The sequence below is a fragment of the Heloderma suspectum genome, chromosome 15 (genome assembly GCF_057233095.1).
Source record: "Heloderma suspectum isolate Gila_16-S chromosome 15, 16-S_ref, whole genome shotgun sequence".
NCBI lineage: Eukaryota > Metazoa > Chordata > Lepidosauria > Squamata > Helodermatidae > Heloderma > Heloderma suspectum.
Genome location: NC_139472.1, coordinates 8099589 through 8126147, shown reverse-complemented (window position 1 = coordinate 8126147; position 26559 = coordinate 8099589). Strand labels below are relative to the sequence as shown.

The following is a 26559-nucleotide window of genomic DNA, read 5'->3' as shown; positions in this document are numbered from 1 at the left end:
GCGCGCCAACCGGGCACTACGCCTCCTTTCTGCACCCTCCATTTGGCGCCGCTCTCTGAGTCGGTGTCGTGCGTCCATCAAGTCTGCTTCCCGCACTCTGTCACTCCCAGGACGGCTATCTAAGCTAGGAATGCTGGTGGGAGGAATCTCCGTCAGCTGTTGGCCCTGGGAAAGAGGAGCGCGCTCCTCTCCCAGGAGCGACGCCTCTTCATTCAGAATCAGAACTACTCTGGGATTCTATGGGCTCAGTGTTCACCCTGACAGAGAGTCAGTGACTGGCGCAAAGTCACCTAATGGGCTTCATGGCCGAGCGGGGACTTGAACCCGGATCTCCCAATTCCCAGTCCAGCACTCTCACAACTACACCACACTGGCTCTGAGGAAAGGGTACAACATCTAGGACTGCTTAGCTTAGAAAAAAGGTGAGCGAGGCGAGACATGATAGAAGTGTACGAGATAATTCCAGCTGTGGAGAAAGTGGATAAGGAGACATTTTTCTCCCTCTCTCAGAATACTAGGCCTCGATAGGGTCGTCCCATGAAAATGAATGGTGGGAGATTCAGGACAGATAAAAGGAAGGAACCTCTTCACACAGCATAATTTAAACTCTGGAATTTGCTACCACACAAGATGGAATGATGGCCACAAACCTGGATGGCTTTAAAACTGGACAAATTCATGACAGAAGATAAGGCTAGCAATGGCTACGAGTCCTCAAGGTTATATGCTACCTCCAGGATCAGACGCAGAACCCCTATGAACACGGGTTGCTGGGGAACATGGGCGGGAGGGTGCTGCTCCACTCGTGTCCTGCTTGTGGTTTCCTGGTCAACCGCTGGCTGGCCACTGTGTGAACAGAATGCTGGGCTGGATGGACCCTTGCTCTCATCCATCTTCTGTTCTTATGAAACCAGTAGGCCAGGGGTTTGTTCCCTCCAGTTATTTTGGACTGCAGCTCCCACAATCCCTTGCCACTGGCCATGCTGGCTGGGGCAGATGAGAGTTGTAATGTAAGACACCTGGAGGGCGGCCTGCTGCCAACCCTTGCAAAATAAGCTAAAGCCCCATCGCCTCCAAGATCTCATCGAGGAAGACCGCAATATGCTTGGGACACCCCATGTCTCGTACTGACGAGGACTCCTTGGGCCCCCTTGCACGTGACCGCTCCCATTGCTTCATGCTGTGTTTGTTGATTCATCAACAACCCATCATCCACAAATCTAACTGCTCAGAGGGGTAGCGGTGATCTTTTGGTCCGAGATACTCTCAAAAAACGTAACTGCCCTACAATAAGGCTCCATCGCTCAACCATTCAAAATACGCCTCTGCAGCTGTGCTGTGTGAAATGGCTGGTTGCACAGGATGCCTGAGTGTTTACGTTAATGCAATCTTAGCCTGCGTTACCAAAAGCGGCATCCAGATCACGGGAAACAGGAACACAACCTGCCCAGAGAACATTAGTTCTTGGGCAGATTGGAAATGTAATAAACAAACAGATAAAAACAAACACAAGAACATAGGAAGCTGCCTTATACTGAATCAGAGCCTTGGTGCATCTAGCCCAGTATTGTCGACACTGACTGGCAGTGGCTCACCAGGCTTTCAGGTGGGAGTTTTTTCCAGCCCTACCAGGAGAAGCCAGGGATCAAACTTGGAACTTTCTGCATGCAAAGCAGGGGTTCTTCCACTGAGCTATGGCCTCTTCCCTATAGTTCCACTCTGTACAGTGCTGGTCACACCACATCTGGAGGACAGAGTCCAGGTCTGGGTGCCACATTTTAAGAAGGACATAGAGACAAACTGGAGTGTGTCCGCAGGAGGGCAGCCAGGATGGTGAGGGATAATCTCTCCACATTAGATTATGTTTTGGGGACGGTGGTGGTGGTGAGAAGAAGAGAACCTGGAACTTTGTGAGGGATCAGGAAAGATATAGGGGGGTGGGGATGGGAGATACATGAGTATGTAAGGGTCAGGAGGTACAGGCCAAAAGCCACGAAGATCGGCTGACATTTGTGTAAGAGAAGAAAATGTCCAGTGTTCTTTATTTTCTGTTTTGCTTTGTTTAGCAAAACCTACCAACACATTTTCAGGTGTTCTTTTATGATCATATAGGCTAGGGACTTGCTTTCCTTTCTAAGAATAAAAACATGTGCCTGCGACGAAGCGCAAAAACAAGACAACAACAACACACAATGAGATCCTGGTTGAGCAATCTGGATTCAAATGAAACCAAAACAAAAAAAGCCCCCCCTCACTCTCTCTGTTCTCGAGTTGACGGTTTTGAAGCTTTCAATTGCCACTTTAAAAAAAAACATGTAGTTTCTTTAAGATAAATGCAATAGAAACGGTGCAGTTTCCATCTGCTGAAAATGATGCTGAATTCATTGAGACGCCAGTGGGGCCTCTGGTTCTGAAAGGACTCAGCAGTCAATCCGTTGCCCTTTTCGTCTGTGAAAGGCAGGATGACCCCAAATTTAACCTTAACCTGACCTCACTTTCGCCGACTGCGACCTGTGCCCTTCATTGCGTGGCCTGGCTACCTTCTGAAGCCGTTGGCCGTTTCGCCTGCGAGCCAGTCCAAGCTCCATCAAAGGCCATTCAGGAGTTCGGACTGGCCAAAGAGCCTGTCACCGCTAAACTGCTCTTTCTGCCAAGAGAAAGAGACCAATTTGGACGTCTAAGACACAAGCTGCTTTGGAAAAACATGAGGCCCGTCTTCAAGACTCATAGGCTGGTATGTGTGAAAACACATCCAGAGCTCAAGAGGAAAGCACGGGGGGAAATGTCAAGACGACAAATCGTACCAGAAAAGGCTGAAGAAACTGGAAAATGTTTCAGCTAGAGGGGGAAAAAAGGAGTATAAAGGATAGACTGAAAGAAAAAGAATTCATCCAGCCTTTCCCAACCTGGCGCTCTCCGGATGTGTTGGACTGCAACTCCCATCATTCCCAGCCAGCTGGGAATGATGGGAATTGCAGTCCAACACATCTGGAGAGTGCCAGGTTGGGAAAGGCTTGTGTTATCCATTAGAAATAGGTACCTTTCTTCTTGAGAAATGATCTTCTTGTTGCAAGCGGACTTTGGCGGACTCTGGGATTTTGTAGAAACTTCACCGCCGTCACGATCTGTGGAGCAGGGAGAGGGATGGGGAAAGAGGGAAAAGAGAGACGTTTAAAGTTTGGGACAGCTGGATTCCAAAACACACACACACACACACACAGAACAACGCAACCAAGACATCAATATATGCCATGAAATGCTCAATGAGAGAGAGAGAGAACTTGTACCTGAATCAGATCTAACAGATCATAGGTCAACAATGTGACTTTGATCAGGGAAGATAAAATATGGTGCAAGCCACACAGGGGATCCCCTGCTCCCTGAAAAGCTAGCTTTTGTATGGTGCGTACACCCGTTTCAAAATAAATAAAAAGTCACAATATTTCCACATGTTTCTAGCCCTCATGGCTGCAAAAGGTAAACTTAAAAAATACGAATGCAAGAATTTGAGAAAAGGGAAAATTAAACAGTAAATGAAAAACAGCAGTCCACATTTATTAGGAACACAGGAACAGAAGCAGCTGCCTTGAGCTCTGTCCCTCGCCTCACTAATCTCCCCTGACTTCAACCTGTATCCGTTGCATAGCTATGCACTGTTTAGGGAAGTCTGATCCCTAGTGGCTGAAGATGTTACTGCAGGCTTCAACCACATGGACACCTTTAATTTAATTCAAAGGAATTAATGATTTTTTTAAATGAAATAACCAAAACACCCCTAAAGTCCCCTTAGTATACATTCCAAGTTTCAGGTGTATAGGTTTCACAGTCTTGGAGCTATGGTTTGGACAAACAGACAGACAGACAGAAATCCTCTTTTGTTATTATAGCTGGCACTTTACAAAGAATGACAGGACAGTTCCCTGCCCTGGGGGGGCTTACAATCTAGAAACAGAAATGGAACAGAGGAAGTGGCAGGAAGCAGAAGGTTTTATTCTTTCGATTGTTTATTGTGCGTTTCAGCTCTACCATCCACACTGCACGATCTAAGTCAGACTTCCCCAACTAGGTGCCCTCTGGATGTGTCGGACGACAACTTCCACCATCCCCTACCAGCATGGTCCTTGGTGGGGAAGATGAAAGTTGTAGTGCAGCTCATCTGGGGAGCACCAGGTTGTAGAAAACTGATCTGACGTTGTACAAAAGAGAGTCAGTGTGGTTAGAGTGTTGGATTGGGATTTGGGAGATCTAGCCCCTGCTTGGCCATGAAGCTCACTGGGTGACTTTGGGCCAGCCACTGACTGTCAGCTTAACCTACCTCACAGAGTTGTTGTGAGGATAAAGTGAAAGGAGGAGGACCATGTGAGCCACCTTGGGTTCCTTGCAAGAGGAAAAAAGGCAGGATATAAATGTAATAATAATAAATAAATGTTCTCCCCCCCCCTTCTTCTGCAGAACTGTAGAATTATGATTGGAGGGGCGAGGGGAGTCATAGGACAAGAAGATAAATAAGCAGGGTCAGTTCCACAACCCAAATCCATTTTCGTTTTGTTCCTTTTGAAGATCATCTATCAAAGGTTTTTCAAGCAACTATTACATTTCTTAACAATGTTAGGTCACCGTTTTGAGAATTGGAGTACTGTAGCCCGGAGGGCTGCATTCCATTTCAGAGAAACTTTCAGGGCAGGCATTCCAGTGGTGAGCAGGGCTGAAGGCAAACGGGGCGGTGACAAAACACCCCAAATACAGCATTTCAACCTTTCCAAATGGGGAAAAAACTGCAGAAATGCCAGGAAACCATGCAACGATCGGCAGTCTGGGGAAAAGACCAGATGTGGTTCCTAAGCCTGAGGTTGCAGCTTCCAAACCATGACAACTGTCCTGGCACTGTTTGATTTGTATTATGGCTGGATGTACGCTCGTTTTGGGGTCCCCTTTGGCTGAAAACTGGCATAAAAATAAGCTTTAACTAATGGCAACGTTTAAGCTGTGCCTCAGCCCCCAATGTCCATAAGAGACACAAAGCCCCCTTCTAGGTTTTTGAACATTATTTGGCTCTTCAATGTCTCTCCGTGGGTTACGCTGCCTTTCTCTCCCTAGGAGGCAACCACTGACCACCAAGGGTTGCAAGAGTTACTTCTGTTGGCCAAAACTGGGTGGGGGCTCCTCTTATTGACCAGCATTGCATCCAGTTGGCTAGCCACTATGTTTGAGAGGCCTGTGTCGTATAAAAGGGGAGACAAGGTGGCAGATTCTGCTGCAATCCTCAGAACTATAGGATCTTCAAGGAAAGAAGGGAATGTTTGATTCGACAGGTTTGGAGGACCTTCGATGAATGTCTACGAGACTTTTTGGAGGGGAAAAAAAACAACCTAAACCTACTGCCATAACTCAAGTGAATGCCTGTCTTCACCTGGCTTTCAGATATGCATCTCAGGTCAAAGAGCAGAGTTTTGATGGGTTTTAATGGCCCTTTTGATGTAGTCCTTGGTGCATTCCATCAATGTTGCGTGTGTGTGAGTGTGTGTATTTTCCCCCCCTTTAAATTGCATCTCTTATTTCTTTAAATACATTAATCAGACTAGTGTAGGCAAAACGGATCCATCGGACAATGCAATAAACATGAATTATCATCTATCCAACATGCATAATGGCTTAAAAAAACATAATAGCAGGTGTAGTTTAAATGATTAGTTATTACACCTGCGGTGGATCTGATTCAATTGGGGAAAATCATCTTTAATAGGTTAAAAGGTTTAGATCACCCAGCTTCTCCCTTAAAGTGGCTGTAGAGAGGGTATGATGGAGTATGCTGTCATTACTAATTCATTTAAGAAAAGCATGGGGGGATATAGCAAAGAACAGCATAAATGAGCCAATCCAATTTAGACATCAGGTAAAGCAGAAAAACACCTTTTTAAAAAGCATGATAAATGAATTTGGGAGGGAGATGAAATTCATATTTTTATTTTAACGGGAAATTTGACCAAGTCCCAGCATACTTTGGAGTTTGAGGGGAAAAGAGGGGGGAAGTTGGAGTGTGTGTGTGTGAGGGGGTATCCACTTTTTAAAGTTTATCATTCAATCATTTCAAATTGTAAAATAATACTGAACCCGCCCACTTTTCCCCGACACCATAAAGCACCACTTTGGTCTTGTTTATGCCCCTCTTGATCTGTCTCGCTGGAAATGCCGGCGATAGGGAAATTGCACATTTAAAACGGCGCGGGTATTGCTGCGCCAGATGCAGAAGGATAAACGGCACAAATTAATAACCGCAGGGGGAAAAAATGTGCTGAACAAGAAAGATGTCCGAATAAGCAGACACAGAGACGTGCCAACATATCAAAAGCTACTTTGCTTTTATATTAATCACTTGCTCCTTTCGGAACTCTTTGATGGGCTTTCGGCTAGAGAGGAAGCGACGCCCGATACCAAAATGCTTTGGTCTGGCCTGGTAACAGGCAGTTTCCAAAGTTGTCTTTGTCACTTGAGACTCAAGTAGCCTCAGTGGCATGGAGTGCCTTCTACCACCTTTGGTTGGTGGCCCAGCTATGCCCCTATCTGGACAGGGATAACCCAGCTTCAGTTAGTTGTCTATGCTCAGGAAACCTCCAACTAGATTACTGCAATGCACTCTACGTGGGGCTGCCTTTGAAGACAGTTCAGAAGCCGCAGCTTGTACAAAATGTGGCGGCCAAACTGATAACAGGGCAAGAAAATCCGAACATATAACACCAATCCTGGCGCGCTTGCACTGGCTTCCTGTATGTTTCTGAGCCTGACTCAAGATGCTGGTCTTGACCTTTACAGCCTTACACGGCTCAGGACACAACACCTGTCAGAGCGCCTCTCCTGGCATGAACCAACCCATACACTGTGCTGAGCATCTAAGGACCTCCTCCAGGTGCCTCCTTCAAGGGAGGCTCAGAGGACAGCAACAAGCGAAAGGGCCTTCTTGACAGCCCCCCCCCCCCATTATGGAATGATCTCCCCAACAAGGCCCGCCTGGTGCCAACATCGTTATCTTTTTGGCCTCAGGTTAAAACTGCCCTCTTCTCTCAAGCATTTGGCAGTTTATAATGAATTTTTAATCAGGTCCTGGATTGCCTTTCGTTGACTGTTTAAAAAATTGTTTTTAGATATATTTTGCCTGTGTGTGAGCTACCTGTTTATATGTTTTTATGAAAATGGTTTTGCAGTTTGCATAACTGTATTTTTAATGGTTTTTAATTTGGGGGAACTGCCCAGAGAGCTTTGGCTATGGGGCAGTATAGAAATATAATAAATGAAATGAAATGAAGTTCCATTTGAGAAATGACACGTCACCCCAGGCCTCACGGAGCCAATCCGAAATGGAGAAGGCTGGTGGGGAGCTGAGAAAATTATCAAGCAAGGGCTGGATACGAGGTAGCAGGCAATCCTTCTCCTATACCATGCTCAATAGTTTTGTTTACTTATTACATAGTTACCCTGCCCTTTCTCCGAACTGCTCAGAACACACCTCATGTTCCCCCACCACCTTTGTTTAATCCTCACAACAACCCTGTGAGGTAGGTTAGGCAGAAAGAGAGAGCAACTGCCCCCCACTCCGCCCCTGGTGAGCTTCATGGCTGTAAGGGAGATTTGAACCAGGCTCCTGATCTGACACTATCCCAGGCATGGGGAACTTGTGGCCCTCCCAATGTTGCTGGACTACAACTTCCATAATCCCCAGCCATTGGCCATGCTGGCTGGGACTGATGGGAGTAGGAAGGCCTAGCACCACATGAAGTGAAACAGGTTGTGCCCTCCCCCCACACCTGCTCTAACCACTACAACGCACTGTCTCTAGCATGAATGCTTTATCTCAGGTTTGGGGTAGGCAAACTGGTGCTCTCCAAATTTTCTAGACTACTGCTCCCATAATCCTTGGACATCGACCTTGTTGTCTTATGGGAGTTGTAGTCCAAAACATCCACAACTGTACCGAAAGACTTGACTTTAGTGAACAAAAACTTTGCAGAAATATCCCCCACCCTCACCCAACTAACAATACTGTCTTTAAGAGATTAATCCAACAGGGACTGTAGTCTTTCTAGCTCAGCTAGAAAACACACACACATTTTTTTAATGGTGGACGGATTGCAAAGGAGGAAGACGCAGCGTGCAAAACATCTACTTTTCAATAAAGCCATTCTATCAAAAAATGAAATCGCTCCATTAACAAGAGCTAAATTATTTAAAGGGCCTCCTCCATCATCTGTCTCATCTTTTTGCTAAAGGTCTATTGATTGAAAATGACATTACAAAATTATAGCTAAGAAAGAAAGATTCTCTCTCTCTTACACACACACACACACACACACACCTTTGCAGAGATATCCTTGGTTGCTATATCTTCAGCTAGCACGGGGAATAAAATATTTCCAATTCCAAGAAATGATCATCAAGTTTCTAGGCATCAGGAAAACTGAGTACCTCAGACATTTATTTTATTTATCTAGCTGTCCTTTTTTGAAATGTGTACCCTACCATTCCACTGTTAAAAATAATTTTAAAAAGCACTTGTTTCAACCTGTCCTTTCTCTGAGATCAAGGGTGGGCAGAAGGTAAGATTGGGATCTGCTGATAGATCTCTGGTTGATTCGAAGCAGATCGGCAAAGATTTCTGACTCCCAATTGTTTAACAATGGCAGCAATAAAATAACTTCCCATCCCCTGCAAAACACACACACACACACACACACACTACTGAAATGAAAAAAGTGGGGGGCAGGCAGGGTTTAACCTAGAGTGGATTTGTAAGCGGAAAGGCTATGAGCTGGTACTCAAAATGAATTCCTGAGTTCAGGATTCTCTTATTCAAAGTGTATGTTTTCTGCACCCAGCTCTGGTTGGTGGATCTTGCAGTGCTAGTAAGAAACAAAGTCGATCCCTCAAGCATGAAGTCTGCCCACCCCTGCCCACCAATTTCATCCCCACAACAGCCCTGTGAGGTAGGTTAAATGCTGAGCTTTGTGGAGGAGTGGAGGGCGGGATTTGAACCTGGGGTTCCCCAGTCTTTATCCAACACTCTAGCTGTTGCACCACAGTGTCTCTCCCTGTCTTCGCCCAACCCTGCTTCTTATAACTTTAAATAAATCCTTCTCATATGCATATTTGTGATTAAGGCCATATGTCCCTGCCCGAGTGCAAAGATAATCTTCGGTGGATCTTCTCTCGGTGCCACTGCTCACAACTGTGCGAGGGGTGGCTAGCAGGGAAACAGCCTTCTCTGTGGTGGCTCCCATTCATTGTGGAATGCTCTTTGCAGGGAAATCCACCTGGTGTCTTCATTGTATACATTAAGACGCCAGGTTAAGACCTTCCACTTTAAACAGGCATCTAATCTTTAATCTATTGTCCTGATGATTATTGAATCACAAGAGTTGGGAGGGGCTATTAAGGCCATGAAATCCAACCCCCTTCTCAATGCAGGAATCCAGTTCAAAGCATCTTTTAATATTTTTAATATTTTAATCATTGCACACTGGTTTGGTTGTTATTTCATCGTTGTTTTCTTGTTGTTTTTCTGACTGCAAACTGCCCAAGGGAATCTACCAGCTGGGTGGCATATAAATTTAATAAATAAATAAGGCATCAATTATAATTTCCACACATGGGTTTTTTTTTAAGCTTCCTCCAATATGACTTTGATAGGAAAACACTGATCTAAGATTGGAGACTGGCTGGTAGGCTCCTGAAGTGGTAGCATAAGCTGTGTCACATTTCCTGGACTACAACACCCATATTCCCTTACTATTGGCCATCCTGGCTGGGGCTCATGGGAGTTGTAATCCAAAACAACTGAAGAGCAGCAGGTTGGCTGCCGCCGTTCTAAAATATATGTAAAAACAAAAAAGTTTGCCATTTTGTATTAAAAATATTGTGGTATTAATTAAATATTATTTTCAATGGGGCAGGAGGTAACAGGTATATGCCAATTGTGAACTGTTGGTCTGAACTGACCAACAGACTAGCCAATTGTGATCACACACACACACACCTTCAAACCTCTGCATACCCTGCATTTGTGGAGATGTTGCAGGATGAAATCGGATCTGCTGGCAATTTGGAACTCTCAAGAGGAGGCACCAGGAGAAAAGCCTGTTCAAAACTAGGTGTCAGGGTGGAAACTGAGCCGATAGAACCCCAGAGCAGTTCTGATTCTGAGAAGGAACAGCAATCCGTGGGAGAGGAGCCAGCTCATCCCTCACAGGCACAGCAGCTGGCAGAGATTCCTTCTGCCAGCATTCCTGGGAGAGATAGTGACCCTGGCAGCGAGAGAGCGCTAGAGGGGGGCTTGCTGGATGCTCGACGCAGACGCAGGGAGTGACGACAGATGGAGGGCGCGGAAAGGAGGCGTAGCGCTCGTTTGGCACGCAAGCAACGGTCGCGTCCCGAGGACCCAAGGGAAAGAGGGAGGATCTCTCCCTAGCCCACAAGTTCAGGGTCTTCCCGTGATTCTCCTTCAAACAGGGACCAACTGCCTAACCTGGAGCATAAGCTACTCTGCTATCTTTCCCCAGTGCTGTTCCTTGCTTAGTCGCTGGTGATTAGCATCTGAAAGAGTCATTAAGTTGTAAAAGGATTAAAGCCTTGAAAAGAATCCTTTTGTCTGTGTCTTGAGTTGGCTATTGGAGTAGACTGTAAGAGGCAGCTAGGGCGCTCCTGACACTAGGAAATGCTTGAAAAATTTGATCTTTTGCAAATTCCTCTATGAACGAACCTGACCCGTGCAGTTCAGAACTTAACTTTCCACCGACTCCTGTGCTTCTTAAACGTTATGGTGCAGTTCTCGGTGGTTTAACCCATATCAAAAATACATTTAAAAATACACGTTTTAAGAATGTTTAAAAATATAAATATATCTTTCGATGTTAATTTTGATGCAGTTTTTAAAAACGAAAAATGAATTGCAGATTAACATGGAAACAGGACAGGGCGGACTGACGAGCAAACACACACAAATGTGACGCAGACAAGAAGTAGACGGATGCGCCCAGCCCAATTCAAAACAAGCATCCAGCTGAAGCTCAAACTCTTGCTTCTAAAGCTCCGAAGTCTGGCATCAGGACAAAGGGAAAGCAACACCCACCCACCCCCTTTAGAGCAGGGGGACCCGGGGGGAGGAAGAGAGAAAATGCTGTGGTTTAAGTAAGACCGGGTGCGGGGAGGGAATATCCGTACTCTTGTCAGGACTGACTTGACAAATACGGTGATCAGTGGCACAACGAACTAGTTGCAAAGCAGCTGTTAATCAGGGTAACACATCGCAGAACGCTGATGCTAGCACTCGTGAAAAAATGCAAGAGGCTAATTATGAAGCTATATATCTCGCTAAAGAGGCACCGTTCCTCCAGATTCCAGACAGAGCTTTCTCAAAGTGAGGATCCTGGCTTGGATACACACACACTTCAACGCCAACATCCAACTCCTTCAATTCCACCTTTCAAGGAAGCTGAGATTTATTATTTCTTAAGTAATAGTAAGTCATTTGAAATCAAGGCGACAAGAGGGGATCCCCGAGGTGGGAAAGGGGATCTCGTTGGTTCTTTCTTTCTTTTTCCTCCCCCACCACACAGTGATCTCCTCCTAACCAGGGGTGTTGGCTCTTTCCCAGCCCAAGGGCCGAATCCCATTCCAGAGAAGCTCTCAGGCCGCATTCCACGGGTGGGCAGGGCTAAGGGCAAAAGGGGAGGGGCAAAAAGCTAAAGGAGCAGGGCCAAAATACCAGCATAATTTAGCTTAAAGAGCTTTCTGCCAGTCACTGAGCCTTCAAAGAGGAATTTCAGCCTTTTACAATGAGGGGGGGAAATTGCATAAAAGCTGTGAAACCACCAAACCATCAATGGTCAGAGGAAAGGGGGTGGGGTCAGAAGAAGGGTGTGTGGCCATTTGGAGAACCCCAGATGGCTTGACTGGGACCCCATGAGGGCCATATTTGATCCCCCTGCCTGAGGTTATGCACCCCTGTCCTAACCACAGTGAATTTTCTGTAAATCGCCACTGCTACAATCATTCGATGTTCATTTCGTATCTACCAGGTTGTTGGTGTTGTTTTTAAGAAGCACAGGCATGATGAAAACCCTGGCCAGAGATGTAAATCTATGGTGCAGCCACACTTGGAATACTCCGTATAGTTCTGGTCACCACACCTGAAAAGAGATATTGCAGAGCTGGAAAAAGTGCAGAAAAGGGCAACTGAAATGATCAAGGGGCTGGAGCATCTCCCCTACGAGTGAAGGTTACAATAGCTGGGATTGTTTAGCTTAGGGAAAAGGAGAGTGAGGGGAGACATGATAGTGGTGTACAGAATGAAGCATGGTGTGGAGAACATGGATAGGGAGACATTTTTCTCCCTCTCTCAAAATACTAGGAACCCAGTGGGGTCATCCTATGAAGCTGGCTGGTGGGAGATTCAGGACAGATAAAAGGAAGGACGTCTTCACACAGTCCATGGTTAAACTATGGAATTTGCTACTACAGGATGTAGTGATGACTACCAATTTGGATGTCTTTAAAAGGGGGTTGGACAAATTCACAGAGGAGAATGCTATCGATGGCTACTAGTCTTGTGGCTACGTGCTACCTCTAGTACCAGAGGCAGTCAGCCTGTGTACACCAGTTGCTGGGGAACATGGGTGGGAGGGTGCTGTTGTGCTCATGCCCTACTCGTGGGTTCCTGGTCGACAGCTGGTTGGCCACTGTGTGAACAGAATGCTGGACTAGATGGACCCTTGGCCTGATCCAGCAGGGCTCTTCTGATGTTCTTATGAGGTGGCAAACCTGTGTCTCTAACACTTCGTTGTGGGGAAAAGGGGGTACTTGCATGATGGAAAGCTCCTGCCCAATAAAATTATCCTCCCCACAGAAAACGACCGCATTGAGGAAGTAGCTATCCCGAACCGGTGTCAAGTGAAGGCATGATTGGACACCTGCTGACGGCCCACACACCAGCAGGGGCCCACTGACAACAGCCCCCAGAATTGCTCCTCCTCTTCACCACTGCAATCTGCTTGCTCACCTGCCTCTTGCTCTGGGCCCAGACAACAGAGATGGTGAGAAGGAGCAGGAGGAGATGCCACTCCCTGCTTGCTCCCTGGCTCTCTCCCTGTCAAGCAAAGGGTAACAATAAAAGCCAGCATCAAGGGTAGGCATGATGGGGCATCTCCCAAGGGCCCTCACCCCAGCAGGGGACCACTGACAAGAGCCCCCTGGACTTGCTCCTCCTCTTCACCATTGCAACCATCTTGTCCACTCTGCCTGTCAAGCAACCAAGCGGTAGCAATGATGAGAAAGAAGATGGGGAGCAACAGAAGCTGGTGACAATGGTGGCGAGAAGGTGGACTCACTGAAAGAGGGGGCCCATTCAGGGTGTCTTGCCCAAGGGCCCTCAAAACCTGGAGCCAGCACTGCAGCTAAGGTAGAGTTTTTCTCCTCGACATCATAGTTTCCTATGTGCAAGAAACTTTATTATTTATTTATTTATTTTGTATTGAGATGTAGTCAATCATGTGGTACCCAACCTGACACAGTTGAGACACAGGGTTACCAGCTCATCTGCTACATGGGAAGCCTAGACTTTAAATCAGGCACGGGCAACTTCGGGGCACTGGAGGGCTAGTTTGTCCCCCCCCCCACTCTATTGGAAGTTGCACCCTTGACACCCTCCGCCAAAATACCGGCACTTAGAAGTGGGGCTTTATGGGTAAAGATGTTACTAGACAATACACTATCGCTAGAATAGAACTGGGCCTATTCGGAATATATGAAAACTGTTTGATGTCGTTTCAAATCCCCGGACAGCCATGACGTCCACTGGGTGACCGGGGCCAGTCACCATCTCTCAGCCTCATTTGCCTCACAAGGCTTTTGTGACGATATGGAGGAGGAATAACAGGGGGACCATGTTGAGCACATTGTGAAGAATGGTAGGATTTTTAAAAACCAGATAGCCAGATGAAATGGGTGGGGTCATTTTTTAATCAGTGTGGGGCATCCATGTTCTACTGTGCAAGAACAAAACAGAGAATACTAAAAATGACCTTTGCTTCTAACACTGCGGTAGATTTTATTTCTGAAACTGAAAAAAAATGTTACTTTGCTTCAGCCTTCCCCAACCTGGTGCCCTCCTGATGGCTGGACTGTAATTCCCATCATTCCGAGCTAGCATTTCCTTCCACATCTCAAAAACGAGGAGGGTAAGAGCAGTACCCAAATGTATGTCAAATTCATGGACTGATCATTCGATCAATCTGTCGAAAGGCCAATAACTAACAACTAAACAGTCTTTAATTGGTTAACTATCTCTATTAAATGCTCCTAACCCTTTGTACAATCATCTAATGCTTTTTCAAACTTTGCTACTACCAATTTTGTGCAACTTTACCACTACTTTTTAAAACTTGTCCAAAGAAAACCAGCCTACCCTTTGTACAATCATCTAATGCTTTTTCAAACACTGCTATTATGAATTTAGTAAAATTTTATAACTAATATATAAAACTTGATTTAAAAATATCCCCTACCCTGGTACAATAATCCTTTTTAAAGCTTTGCCACCACAAATTTAGTACAACTTTACCACTACTTTAAAAAACTTGTTAAAAACAAACATCTTACCACCACAAATTAGACAGGTGCCAACCCGTTCTGGGTTTTCGGCACCTGCTACTAAAAACGTACCTTTTTCAACAGGAAGGTCATCTTATCCTCTGCACATCACTTAGAAATGTCTTTAATATAAGCGATTCTTAAATATGGTTAAATAAATAAATGAGTGCTACTGGTGCAAGCTGCCACTGTGGCATCCTGTAGCCACAAGCATCCTTGATTCATTAGGTGTTCCCTGAACTGTCGTCCTTCCTGCTGGTCCTCTCTTAAGCCTGCTGCCTATCACTTTTACAGGGTGGCTCTGAATTCTTTGACATTTTGAGAGAAAGTGAGATGGTGTGTATTTTTTTAATCTCCAGGGGAGCAATCCTATGGCCGTTAGACAGTGTCTGAGGGGCTGTAGGATGTTTCGGATTCCCAGATCTGAGGTTGGAGACAGCGCTCCGACCTTGGAGCTGGGAATCAGAGCTCTGCCCCTCCACCCTGCCCCCTCGCAGCCGGCATGGAACCGTGCCATCTGCTCTCATAGGTCGGGAACGCAACCTCGGAAGATGAGGAAAGGGGACGTTTCGGTGGGTGGGGACGGGAGAAGACCGGAGAGGCCAGGATACAACCTCCCCCTCCAAATTGCCCCGGCTAGATGCAGAGCAGGAGGACGGGGAGGAGGAGATCGCCTCCGCCGCTCCTCCCACTCTGCATTGGATGACTGCAAGCCTCCAAGTTTCATATCACATAATCATTGTGATATGACAGCACCCTAAATCAGACTAAGGGTATCCTTCTAGCCCAGTATCCCTGTTCCAGCAGTGATCAGCCAGATGCCTCAGAGATGCAGAGAATGCACCTGTCAGTCGCTCTCACTGTGTAGTATTCACAGGTATACTGCCCTGGTGTGTGGAGGTCCCACTCTTAACTATCGTGGGGAATAAGAACATGAAGAGAAACAGAGGAAGATGTCTTATACTGAGCCAGGCTCAATAGTTCAGTACTGTCGACTCCACCCTTCCCCAACCTGGTACCCTCCAGATGTTCAGGACTACAACTCCCAGCATTCCTGACCACTGGCCATGCTGTCTGGGGCTGATGGGAGTTGAAGTCCAAAACATCTGGAGGGCCCCTGGTGGGGGAGGCGGGCATTAGGCAAGATTAGGCTAGTTGTGTAAACACACCAAACTAGTATAAGGCGCGTTCCATTGTTTCTATGGGTACTCCGAACTTCACCTTGGTAGTCCAGCACGTTCCTTCGTCCTCCCCCTTTGCAATCAACACGCTCCAGGAAACAAAGTTTCAGGCCAACAGTAGATGACTACCTTCTTTACAAATGCAGATTCTAGGAAATTCTCAGGCCTCACAGAACCACAAATCTACGAATATCAATGGAATTTACAAACAGAAGTTGCCAGCAGTCTGGGCATGAACTTCTCGGCCAGACTTGCTTGGCAGGGATGCCCTGGCCTTAAGATGGCTCCCTCCTACGTTGGCTTCCATGAGTGGCCCACCGGGCGGAGCGTCTGAGCCCTGCCCCTAACTTTTCCCACTTCGCCCTGCGACGGACCCTAGCATCCCTCAAGTCATGCCCCTCGCCCTCCTCTTCCTCCTCCAAAACTTGAGTTCTCATGGAAGGGGAATGGGGGAGGCGTTCAGGCTGGGCCATTTCTGTGTCAAGGCCTTGGGAAGAAAGTCTCACGGTATCTGGGCTCACTGTGGAGGGTGCCTCCCTCTGTTCTTATTGTCCCCATTCTGATTCCGAATCTGAGCTGCCAGACATCTCCACACGCTCAGATTCATTCCTGACAGGGCCAAAAATACCAGCATATTGTAGCTCAAAGCTCTTACTGACGGTAACTAAGCCTCAGAAGAGGCGCTTCGGCCTTCTAGAATAGGGAAAGAACTGCACAAAAACTGGGAAACCACCAAACCATCAGTGGTCGGAGAAAAGGGGCGGGGAGAAGGGACGGGGGCATGGCATCTGGGGAAACCTTGAAGGCCAGATTCGGACAACAGGAGTGCCACATTTGGCCTATGGGTTTGAGTATCAGCATTCCTCTTTTAGAACTGCTTTAAAACACCCCCCCCCAACAATTCAGTATCCTGCATGAATACTGGTTCCCCACATTGAATCCAAAGACGGACAGACAAGCTCTAAAACTGAGTGCATCATTCTACCTAAGTCAACAAATGCAGGTAAGGAGAGGGCAGCCAGTTATAATTGTTTGGTTGGCTCTGAAGTGTTCTGTGCAGCTTGGAACACGGCTGTCCTACTTTACCAACACAGCTAATCTGAGGAAAAGTTATCACCCTACTGGCTGAAAGGCCCAAACAGTTCCAAATAATTAAACGTCACGTGGAGAAACTCCACGCAAACTTCATTTTCTTGCATTTAGTTTAAACAACAAAAACAAGGGGAAATTATTAAAACATTTCTAGAATCAAAACATTTTATACAGGAGAAAAGAACACAGAGACTGACAATAATGTGCGGGGGGGGGGAGAGATGATCTGGAATTAAAAAGAATATAAAAATGGTGGAAGTATAGAGAAAAGGGGCGCATTTATATATATATATATATAGAAGTACATAGATGTTCTGTGCTGAATTCTGAATTAATATGTCAAGATGATCACAAGAAAGCAAACTTCCGAAGTTAAATTCCAAAGAGGCAGCCGTGGTACTTGGCGAAAGGATACACACACACACACACGCAAAAGAGAATCCAGCGGCACTGTAAAGACCAACAGTTCAATCGTATACATATCTACTCAGACAGAAGTCCCATTGAGTGCAATGCAACATATTCCCAGGTAAGTGAGTAGAGGACTGCAGCCTTATGGTTCTACTGTGACACAAGCCCATTTTGAAGGGTCTAGTCCATGAAAGCTCACCCCACACTAAATCTAGTAATCTTCAAAGTGCTACTGGGCTCTCTTTGCAGGTACCACTTTAAAGTCCCGGGTGGTATCCAGTGGTGCACAACTTCCATGATCCCCAGCCAACATGGCCAATAGCTCTGTAAGGAGGCCTGTCCCTTTTTCCTGTGCTTTAAAGTGAAAGGCTTTTTGCTGGACAATAAAAAGGGACAAGTGGGACATGAAACAAAACTACTCTAACATAACACAACTTGGGAGCAGAATACCTGAGAGAGCATCTGCTCCCTTACCAACCTGCCTGATCAATGAGGCCATCGGAAGGCATGCTCCTGGTGATTCCACATGGACCTATGGCTCAAGTGGAGTCCACCCGGAGAAGAGACTTCAATATGGTGGCTCCCTTTCTTTGGAACTCCCTGCCTCTGGAGGTCAGGCAAGGCACCAACACTGTGTTGTTTTTGGCACCTGCTGAAAACAGCTCTTTTCCAGGAAGTGTTTCTTGGTTAACCAGCCTCGGTTTTTATCGGTGCTCTGTTCTTTAAAGAATAATTTTAATACCATGTTTCATTCTTTTTATCTTTTCTTCATTTTATCTCTTGTTGTTCACCACTCTGGAATCTACTGAGATGTGGAGCAGTATACAAATGTTGTAAACAAACAAACAAACATCCATAGCATTAGTTGATGCACCGATTTCCTAGGGAAATTTACGCTAGCACACTGTACTTTACACTGCCCCCTATCAACCATTGCTTAGGGAATTCAAGAAAGGAAAAGAAGAGAACATGTAACTGGGATTTAAATCAATTCATTTACTTATGTATTTTTATTAATTTTCAAATACAAAGTCAAACAAACCAAAATCACATCAAATTTAAGCCTAGTTATTGGCAGAGGGTAATACATTTTAAAAACTTCTTTGTTATAAAATTTCGACGAAAGAAAGAAAGCTATGTGTATTTGAATATATCATCTTCAATGCACACAGAGGAAATGTATGTATGTGTGTGTGTGTGTGTATATATATATATATATATATATGAATGAAAATCCAGATTTCCATAGAGGGTAATACATTTAATGTTTCCACCCTTTACTCCCCACCCCCCCGCAAATGTTGGTGGACTCCATTGGCTGCTTGGAGGTTTTCTTTAAGGTTCTTCATAAAAACAAATTATATGTAGCCTCTTTTCCAATATCAGAGGAAATTCCTTGACAAATATTACTGATTACTGTCCCTCATTTGTATATATAATAAAATTATGTCATATTTCATAAAAATCAGAAATTCTGCCTTTGCCTAGCTAGTTTCGATTGACATGTCAATTTTTCCACCATGGCTATTTGCCACAGTTCCATATACCAAGACATCAGTGTTAGAAGTCTGTTCCCTTTCCAACTTTTAGCTATTACCCTGCAAACTGCCATCCGCATGAACACGATTCATTTCTCAGATGTCACTTTGGCATTCCCATATTGTTAATAGAGACGATGCTGATGTAAGATATGTATTTTGATGTGTAATGTTTGCCACTTCTGAGAATATCACGTTCTAAAACTGTAATCATAATTTAGATTCTCTTTCTCGGATTTTTCCAAGCACTAGTTGATAAGAGACATTTAAAAAAAAAAAACAGACAAGAAAAGGGGTCTTGTGCCATCTTAAAAACTACCATATATATTGTGGTTTTGAGCTTTTGTGGACTAGAACCTATCAGGTAAGACTTATGCTATCATAAATCTGTTAGACTATACGTATACAAAGTTAACCCTAGCAATGGACAAATTTATCATTTTTTGGTTTCTCTTAGTTTATTTTTCCAGTCTTAAGTTTGGTTCATCTCAAACTTTGAGAATTTCTCCAGTCTTAAATTCAGTTTGTCCCAAATTTAAGATTTTTTTAAAAAAATTGCATTAAAATGTGTAAGTATTTTTGTGTATATTTCTCTCAATACATGGTTTGTAGGCATTTTAGCCTAATATACTCTTCTTCTTTTTTGTAAGCAGGGTCCCTATTACAATGCATATTTGAACATTAATTATTTTCTCTAATATACACATTTTATATACATTTTTATTGGAGAACTCTATTGCAAAATCTGGAGACTCTGTTGCAAAATCTGGAAAGATCTGAATTTCAAAGGATAATGGAGTTATGGTTTGAATATGAGATCAAAGGTGAAAAATTTGGTAAGTTTGCATTACAATGTGAACCAAGCAAATTTCTGCCCTGTCCCCAGTTCAGCCTCTGCCAACCAGTGATAGGAGAAAGGAAAGGAAGAATACCAAAATCTCAGAGCATAGGCAGGTCAACTGCCTAGTTCATAATCTTCATCTCAGCGCCTAAGGAACAAATAACCTTGGCTAAGGAGCAGAGAAGATCCGGCAGCGACCCAAGCAAAGAGCTAGTACTCCCCCTAGCCACAGCCACTGGGAAATGCGGTCTCCATCACCCAGCCTCCGCCGGAGAAAACGCAGCCCAAATTAAGTGTTTTCACTCGGTGGAAATGAAATGTTTTGCAAGATGAAACAGAAATAAAATTGTGGTTTTAGGTAATTACTAGTTGGCATTTACATATCACCGGCTGGTTCAACACCTATTCATTTTCCTCTTTTATTTTCAATTTTTTAAAATTGCTCATTAAACCTAACGTATGACAGGGACAAGAAGGGAGGAGGGGGGAATTATCCTCCTTTCGGAGTGTGTGTTTTATTATAAAGTCCTACAAAATCCCCAGATCGTCTTTAAATACAGTTATCTACAGTTATCACAGGCACACACCACTAAACCGTTCCCTGCGATTATGTTAGGGAAAGGGGTGACACCTTCCCCTCTCAATTAAAACCAGTAACAGCGAGAAGAGAAATGGAACGTATGCCGCCTCTCCCAGTCTGACAAGTCTCGGAAGCACTGCTTTCTTCTGGGACCAAAGCAGCCAACCTCTTGTACCCTAGCAGCTGGGAGCAGCTGGTTACAAAACAAAAAACACCAAATAAGAATAAATACAACTAGTATTTCCCTTTCTCCAAAGCAGACAAAAATTGCAAACAGCCATGTAGACCCATTAGAGGTGGGCGGTGGTGGAACGTGTAACATCCCACCCCAGCCATTGCTCACATTAGTTTGAGGATTTGGTGCATTACCTTCTGGAATGTCCCTTGTTTAGCAGGATTAGAGTTTAGTTTATAGCTTGTATCCTAGGATCTCATAAGTGTGCTTTGGATGTAGAAATAGCCTGTTATTTGCTGTCTGATCTGGATGCAGCAACTACCTATAGAGCAGAGGTGGGCAAAACACGGCCCCTTATGGCCCCCTAGCCTCTGTTGTGGCCACTGACACCCCTGAAATTCTACGGTATGGGCACAGCAACATCCCCCCATACCCAATTTAGTGCAATGGCAGCAACAGTGCAGCCTGCAAGGGGGGGCGGCCTGGGGGGAAGTGGCCCCCAAAGCCCTCAAATTTGCCCACCCACTAAAGCATACTGATGTTTGCACTACCAGCAAAGAAAATCAGAGCAAACGTTGTTGGTATGTTGGAGGAAGACTGGACTGAAGGTCCACACTGTGCTGTATCCCCATTTCTCTTCTTTTATTCTTTATTTCCCCGTTATTTGCATTTCTTGATGTGATATTCCTTTTGTCATGGCCGTTGGCTTGTGCAATAAAATGTGTGGAAGATTAATGCCCCAGCCTCGTATTTCAGCAACAGCCTGGTCGCCACTGGCAACCAGAAATTGCAAGCAGGCGAGTGCACAGAATTGCAGGAGGGGGGGCAAGTAGGCCGGCAGAGGAAAGGCAGGGTGCTGTGTTCCTCTTTTGCACCCAGCACAGAAACCAAGCAGCCCGCTAGAGGAGGGAAGTGCTCCTCCTCCACGTTAAGCACGGAGATGCAGCTCTCTGTCCTTCCTCTGCCAGCTCCCAGCACACTGGCAAAAATAAAAATGTGCAGGCTACTAACTAGCGATGCTGCAGAATTTCACAATTAGTTGGCTCATTGGTCAAAACTCATCTGTTCATAATGCTCACCTTTGTAGCAAGCCTAAATCAATGTATTACGGGTTTGCTATTATGATCAGAACTGGTTGCGAGCTTCAGAGCATGCACAGTCTGCATCTAAACAATGCCATTTCTGGGCATGTGCTGAGTTGGTTTAACCCTTGAATGATCCAGTGTGTCCATCACTGCTTCCTGCTCCATTGTGGCCCTGGCTCCGCAAAGAGGAGAAGGGCTGAGAGGGTCCATCTTCTTTCCTCCATATGCCAGCAATTGGTGGATACACATCACATGACATTATCACGGAGGGAGACCATGCAAAAACAACCGATCAGGAAGGGGGGGCATAACATGGTTGTCAGGGTGGAAACTGAGCCCATAGAGACACAGAGCAGTTCTGATTCTGAGAAGGAACAGCAATCCGTGGGAGAGGAGCCAGCTCATCTCTCACAAGCCCAGCAGCTGGCAGAGATTCCTCCTGCCAGCATTCCTGGGAGAGATAGTGACCCTGGCAGCGAGAGTGCGGGAGGGAGGCTTGCTGGACGCTCGGTGCAGACGCAGGGAGCAACGACAGATGGAGGGCGCGGAAAGGAGGCGCTCCGCTCATTTGGCGCTCAAACAACGGTCGCATCCCGAGGACCCAAGGGAAAGAGGGAGGATCTCTCCCTAGCCCGTAAGTTCAGGGTCTTCCCGCGGTTCTCCTTCAAACGGGGACCAAATGCCTTACCTGGAGCTTAGGCTACTCTGCTATCTTTCCCCAGTGCTGTTCCTTGCTTTGTCGCTAGTGATTAGTATCTGTAAGAGTCATAAAGTAATAAAGGAATAAAGCCTTGGAAAGAATCCTTGTCGTCTGTGTCCTGAGTTGGCTATTGGAGGGGACTGTAAGAGGCAGCTAGGGCACTCCTGACAATGGTGACGCATGACATCATGTCACACTAGGCAATTCCAAACTACAACTTCCAAGATGCACTTTGATACTGCGCATGCACAAAACCTCACGTACACAGATCATGATTTCATATTAAAGGAGAACTCTCGGCCGAACTCATGCAGGCAAATGGAAAATAACGAAGTCATTTGGGGAAGTTATGTCCCTGGAGATATGGGTGGTTCGCCACTTACGGGCTGCCACATTAAGGAACACAGGAAAGATGGCTTTTATGGGTCAGACTATTTGTCCATCTATGTAGGCTGCTACTGTCTGCTCCACCAGTCCTGCCGAAAGTCCTCCCCCATGAAAGCTCCTCCTCCCTCAACTGTCACCACCAGCAGCCATTCCAGCAGGCTGTATAGAGGGAGGTGAGAGGGGAAACAGGGCCATTCCATCAGCCCTGCTGAAAGACGACTTCATTTTTCCTCTTCCCTCCCCTTCTCCTTTTCCTTGTGTGTCATGCCTTTTTAGATTGTAAGCCTACAGAAAGGGCTTGTCTTGTTTTACTGACTGTATTGTAAGACACTCCAAGACCCTTTTTGGCTCAGGAGCAGAATAAAAAATACTTTAAAGAATACCCTTGCTGGCAACACGTCTTCAGAGTCCCTCTGCTTCCCATCACGTGCTACCAGATGCTTCTAACTGGAAAGGCCAGGGAGGGAACATCAGACCTTCTGCATGCATAGCAGATTAGCACGACGCTATCCCATCACCGAGAATTAATAGCCAATCTCAGCTGACCTCCACATACTTAAAACAAAAACAAAAAAGATTTCATAGTCCTCCTCGTTGGGACTGGTAAAGCAAACACCCAGGAATCCAGGTTGGTAAAGCAAAAGTTCCCCCAGAGAAACGGAGCCAGATTCCCTCCAGTTCATTCATTCCACTTATACCCCACCTTTCTTCCATCGTGGAACTCAAGGTGGTGGCACATGGTTCCCAGGTGGTCTCCTCTCCAAGCACTGGCCAGACCCAGACCTGCTCAGCTTCAGCAAGGTGGCTGCCTCCTGTGCCTTCAGACCATGACCTAGAACCAATTCATTGACATTTCCACACCAACCTTAACCATGAGCCCCAAAATGCCGACACAAACACGCTGGCGATGGAGCGCTTCCGAAAAGTTCCGAAAAACACCCTCCGTGAGCCCCCTCTCTCAGTGGGTCTGCCTTGTCGCCACCATGGTCACCGGCTGCTCTTGCTCCTGGTCGTCCCTCTCTTCGTTGCTCCCACTTGCAGGCTTGACAGGCAGAGAGCCAGGGAGCGAGGAGGCCATGGCATCACCTGCTCCTCCTTCCCACCACCATCAATGTCTGGGCCAGAGCGAGAGGCAGGGGAGCAAGCAGATTGCAGTGGTGAAGAGGAGGAGCAAGTCCAGGGGGCTCTTGCCAGTGGGCCCTTGCTGGGCTGTGGGCGCTTGGCAGGTGCCCCACCATGCCTACCCTTGATACCGGCCCTGCTTCTGAAAGATCCTTACATTTCGTTGTGCCAAGTCTCGAGTGGAAAAAAAGTTCCATAGTATCTGTGTGTGGGTTCATACTTGAAACATAGAATTGTACAAATCAAACAAATCTCTTTGCCGTCAAACTGGTTTTAGATGGGGCCCTCTCTGCTGCTTTTAAGGATGGCTTTGGTAACCCCCTTTCCCTAGTAACTGTACTGCTAAAATTAAGGTTTTTGTTTTATTTTTAAAAAGATTTTGACAGCCAATCTCTTATGTCCTAACCTGGGCCAATAAAAACTGAAGATGGGTGGAGATATTTCACTTTCAAAAGGGGGCTACTCTGCAAAGTTGCTTCTTTCAATGAGGACTTTCCCCTCCCCACCCCCCTACATATATACATCAAAGTGTTTTAAGAGAGACTTGGGTCAATAATGCCATACTTTAGAATTCCCCAAATACATATTTGCACAATAGACCTTAAAATATATTTGCCCATCATGTCATCTTCTGTACACTTCTAGCACGGATGTTTTATGCCCTTTGACACAAAACAACAATTTAAAGAAGAAAACAAGTTGTGCTGAATAAAGGCGGGGGGCAAAATAACCTTCTAACAGCACAATGCTATGCCAATCTGCTCGGAAGGAATTCCCACTATATTCAGTGGGGCTTGCTCCCAAGTAAGCTTGTATAGCAAAGGGTATAGAACCTCAGATCTAGGGCCGGGGGGGGAGGGGGAGCTGGCCTTCCGAAGTGTCCTAGAAGACCACGGACAATTTTGAAAAGGAAAATGTTCCAATGTAAAGAAAGCTACTTTGCACAGGCTCATTTGTGTCGCAAAATTTTAAGTTTGCATCGGAAAATGTTCTTGATGCCCTAGAGCAGGGATGGGCAACTTGTTCCACTCCAGATGTTTCGGCCTCCAACTCCCAGCATCCCTCACCACTGGCTATGCTGGCTAGAGCTGATAGGAGTTATAGGCAAAAACAGCTGGAGTGCCAAAAGTTGCCCACCCCTGGCCTGGAAAAATCTAATACAGCATGTTTACTTTACTTGTATTTAGTAAACAAAACTAAATGAAGTACCTTGTTTTAATTTCTTGTTCCAATATGCCACAAGTATTTGACCTGAAATATTTGTGTGTGTGTGTGTGTGGGGGGGAATTAAAGCATACAATATGATTTTAATTTTGTATGATTTCAATTTGGTATGATTTCAATTTATGATTTCAATTTTGTATGATTTCAATTTTGTATGATTTCAATTTTATGTGATTTCAATTTTATATTGAGAGTCAGTGCGGTGTCATGGTTAGAGTATCGGACTAGGACTCAGGAGTTCCAGGTTCTAGTCCCCAGTTCCCCATAAAGCTCACTGGGTGACTTTGGGACAGTCACCAACTCTCAGCCTAACCTACCTCACAGGGTTGTTGTGAGGATAAAATGCAGAGGAGGAGGATTATGTACGCTGCCTTGGATCCCTTGGAGGAAAAAAGGCGACACAGAAACATGATTAATAAATAAATAATAAATGTTATGTAGAAATTAAAGACAATAGCATGTCCTTCCCTTACATTGTTTAAATTTAAGAGGAAAAAACCAGAGGTGCTGAAAACTGTTAGCACACTCATTAATTTTGGCAACCCAAAGAAATGTACATGATATGCTGACAACCACTCCTCTTTTTCAAGAGTTCAACTCTCTTCCACTACAGGTTGTTGGGACACCTTCAGTTTTCCTTGTCACTATTTATTGGTTCCATTTCACTCTGAGACACATATGCATTTCGGCATCATATATAAATTGCAACTTGACAGTCAGTGTGGTGCAGTGGTGAGAGTGTTGGACTGGGACTCAGGAGATCAGGGTTCAAGTCCCCACTAGGCTATGAAGCTCACTGGGGGACTTTGGGCCAGGCACTGACTCTCAGCCTAATCTACCTCACAGGGCTGTTCTGAGTATAAGATGGAGAGGAAGAGGATTATATAAGCCACCTTGGTTTCCTTCCTTGCAAGAGGAAAAAAGGCAGGATATAAATGTAATAATAAATAAACTTTGAAATGGCGAAGCTTGCCTAATATTGTATTTGCAGTTGGCATATGTTCATTTTTACTAATGAACTTAGAAAACAGAAAATTTTCTGCAGGAAAATAAAGCAGTGGGGAAATTTCCATCCCACATCACTGCCCATAAGACTCCAGAACCTCCAATACTGTGCTACCTCCAGTCCCAGAGGCAGCGAGCCTGTGTGCACCAGCTGCTGTGGAATATGGGCGGGCGGGTGCTGTTGCACTCCTGTCCTGCTTGTGGGTTTCCCTTGACAGCTGGTTGGGCACTGTGGGAACAGAATGCTGGGCTAGATGGACCCTTGGTCTGATCCAGGAGGGCTCTTCTTATGTTCTTAGAGACCCATAAGAGGCAAACACCAGAAGAGACTGTGCAAAACTAGGCTTTAATAAAAAATAAAATGAGAATTATGCAAAATAAGGCAAAAAATGTTGTTATTATTTAACCATGCAATACACAGAGACCAGTGCAAAATTCCCTCTGAATCCAACACATGAAAACCTTGAGCAGCCTTTCCCAACCTGGCCCATTATGGATGACTTGGACTACAACTCCCATCACTCCTGCCACTGGCCTTGCTGGCTGGGGATGACAGGGCCTGTAATCCAACACATCTGGGGGGC

General features: G+C 45.5%; 1 protein-coding gene across 1 annotated transcript in view; it reads right to left on the bottom strand.

Annotated features, from left to right (window-relative positions):
- Positions 1–26559, bottom strand: part of PEX14 (peroxisomal biogenesis factor 14) — a 154612-nt gene that overhangs the window by 74632 nt on the left and 53421 nt on the right. Inside the window, exon 3 of the mRNA XM_084822256.1 lies at positions 3041–3125. Within this exon, the coding sequence (XP_084678382.1) occupies positions 3041–3125 (85 nt within the window). The remainder of the gene's footprint in view (positions 1–3040; positions 3126–26559) is intronic.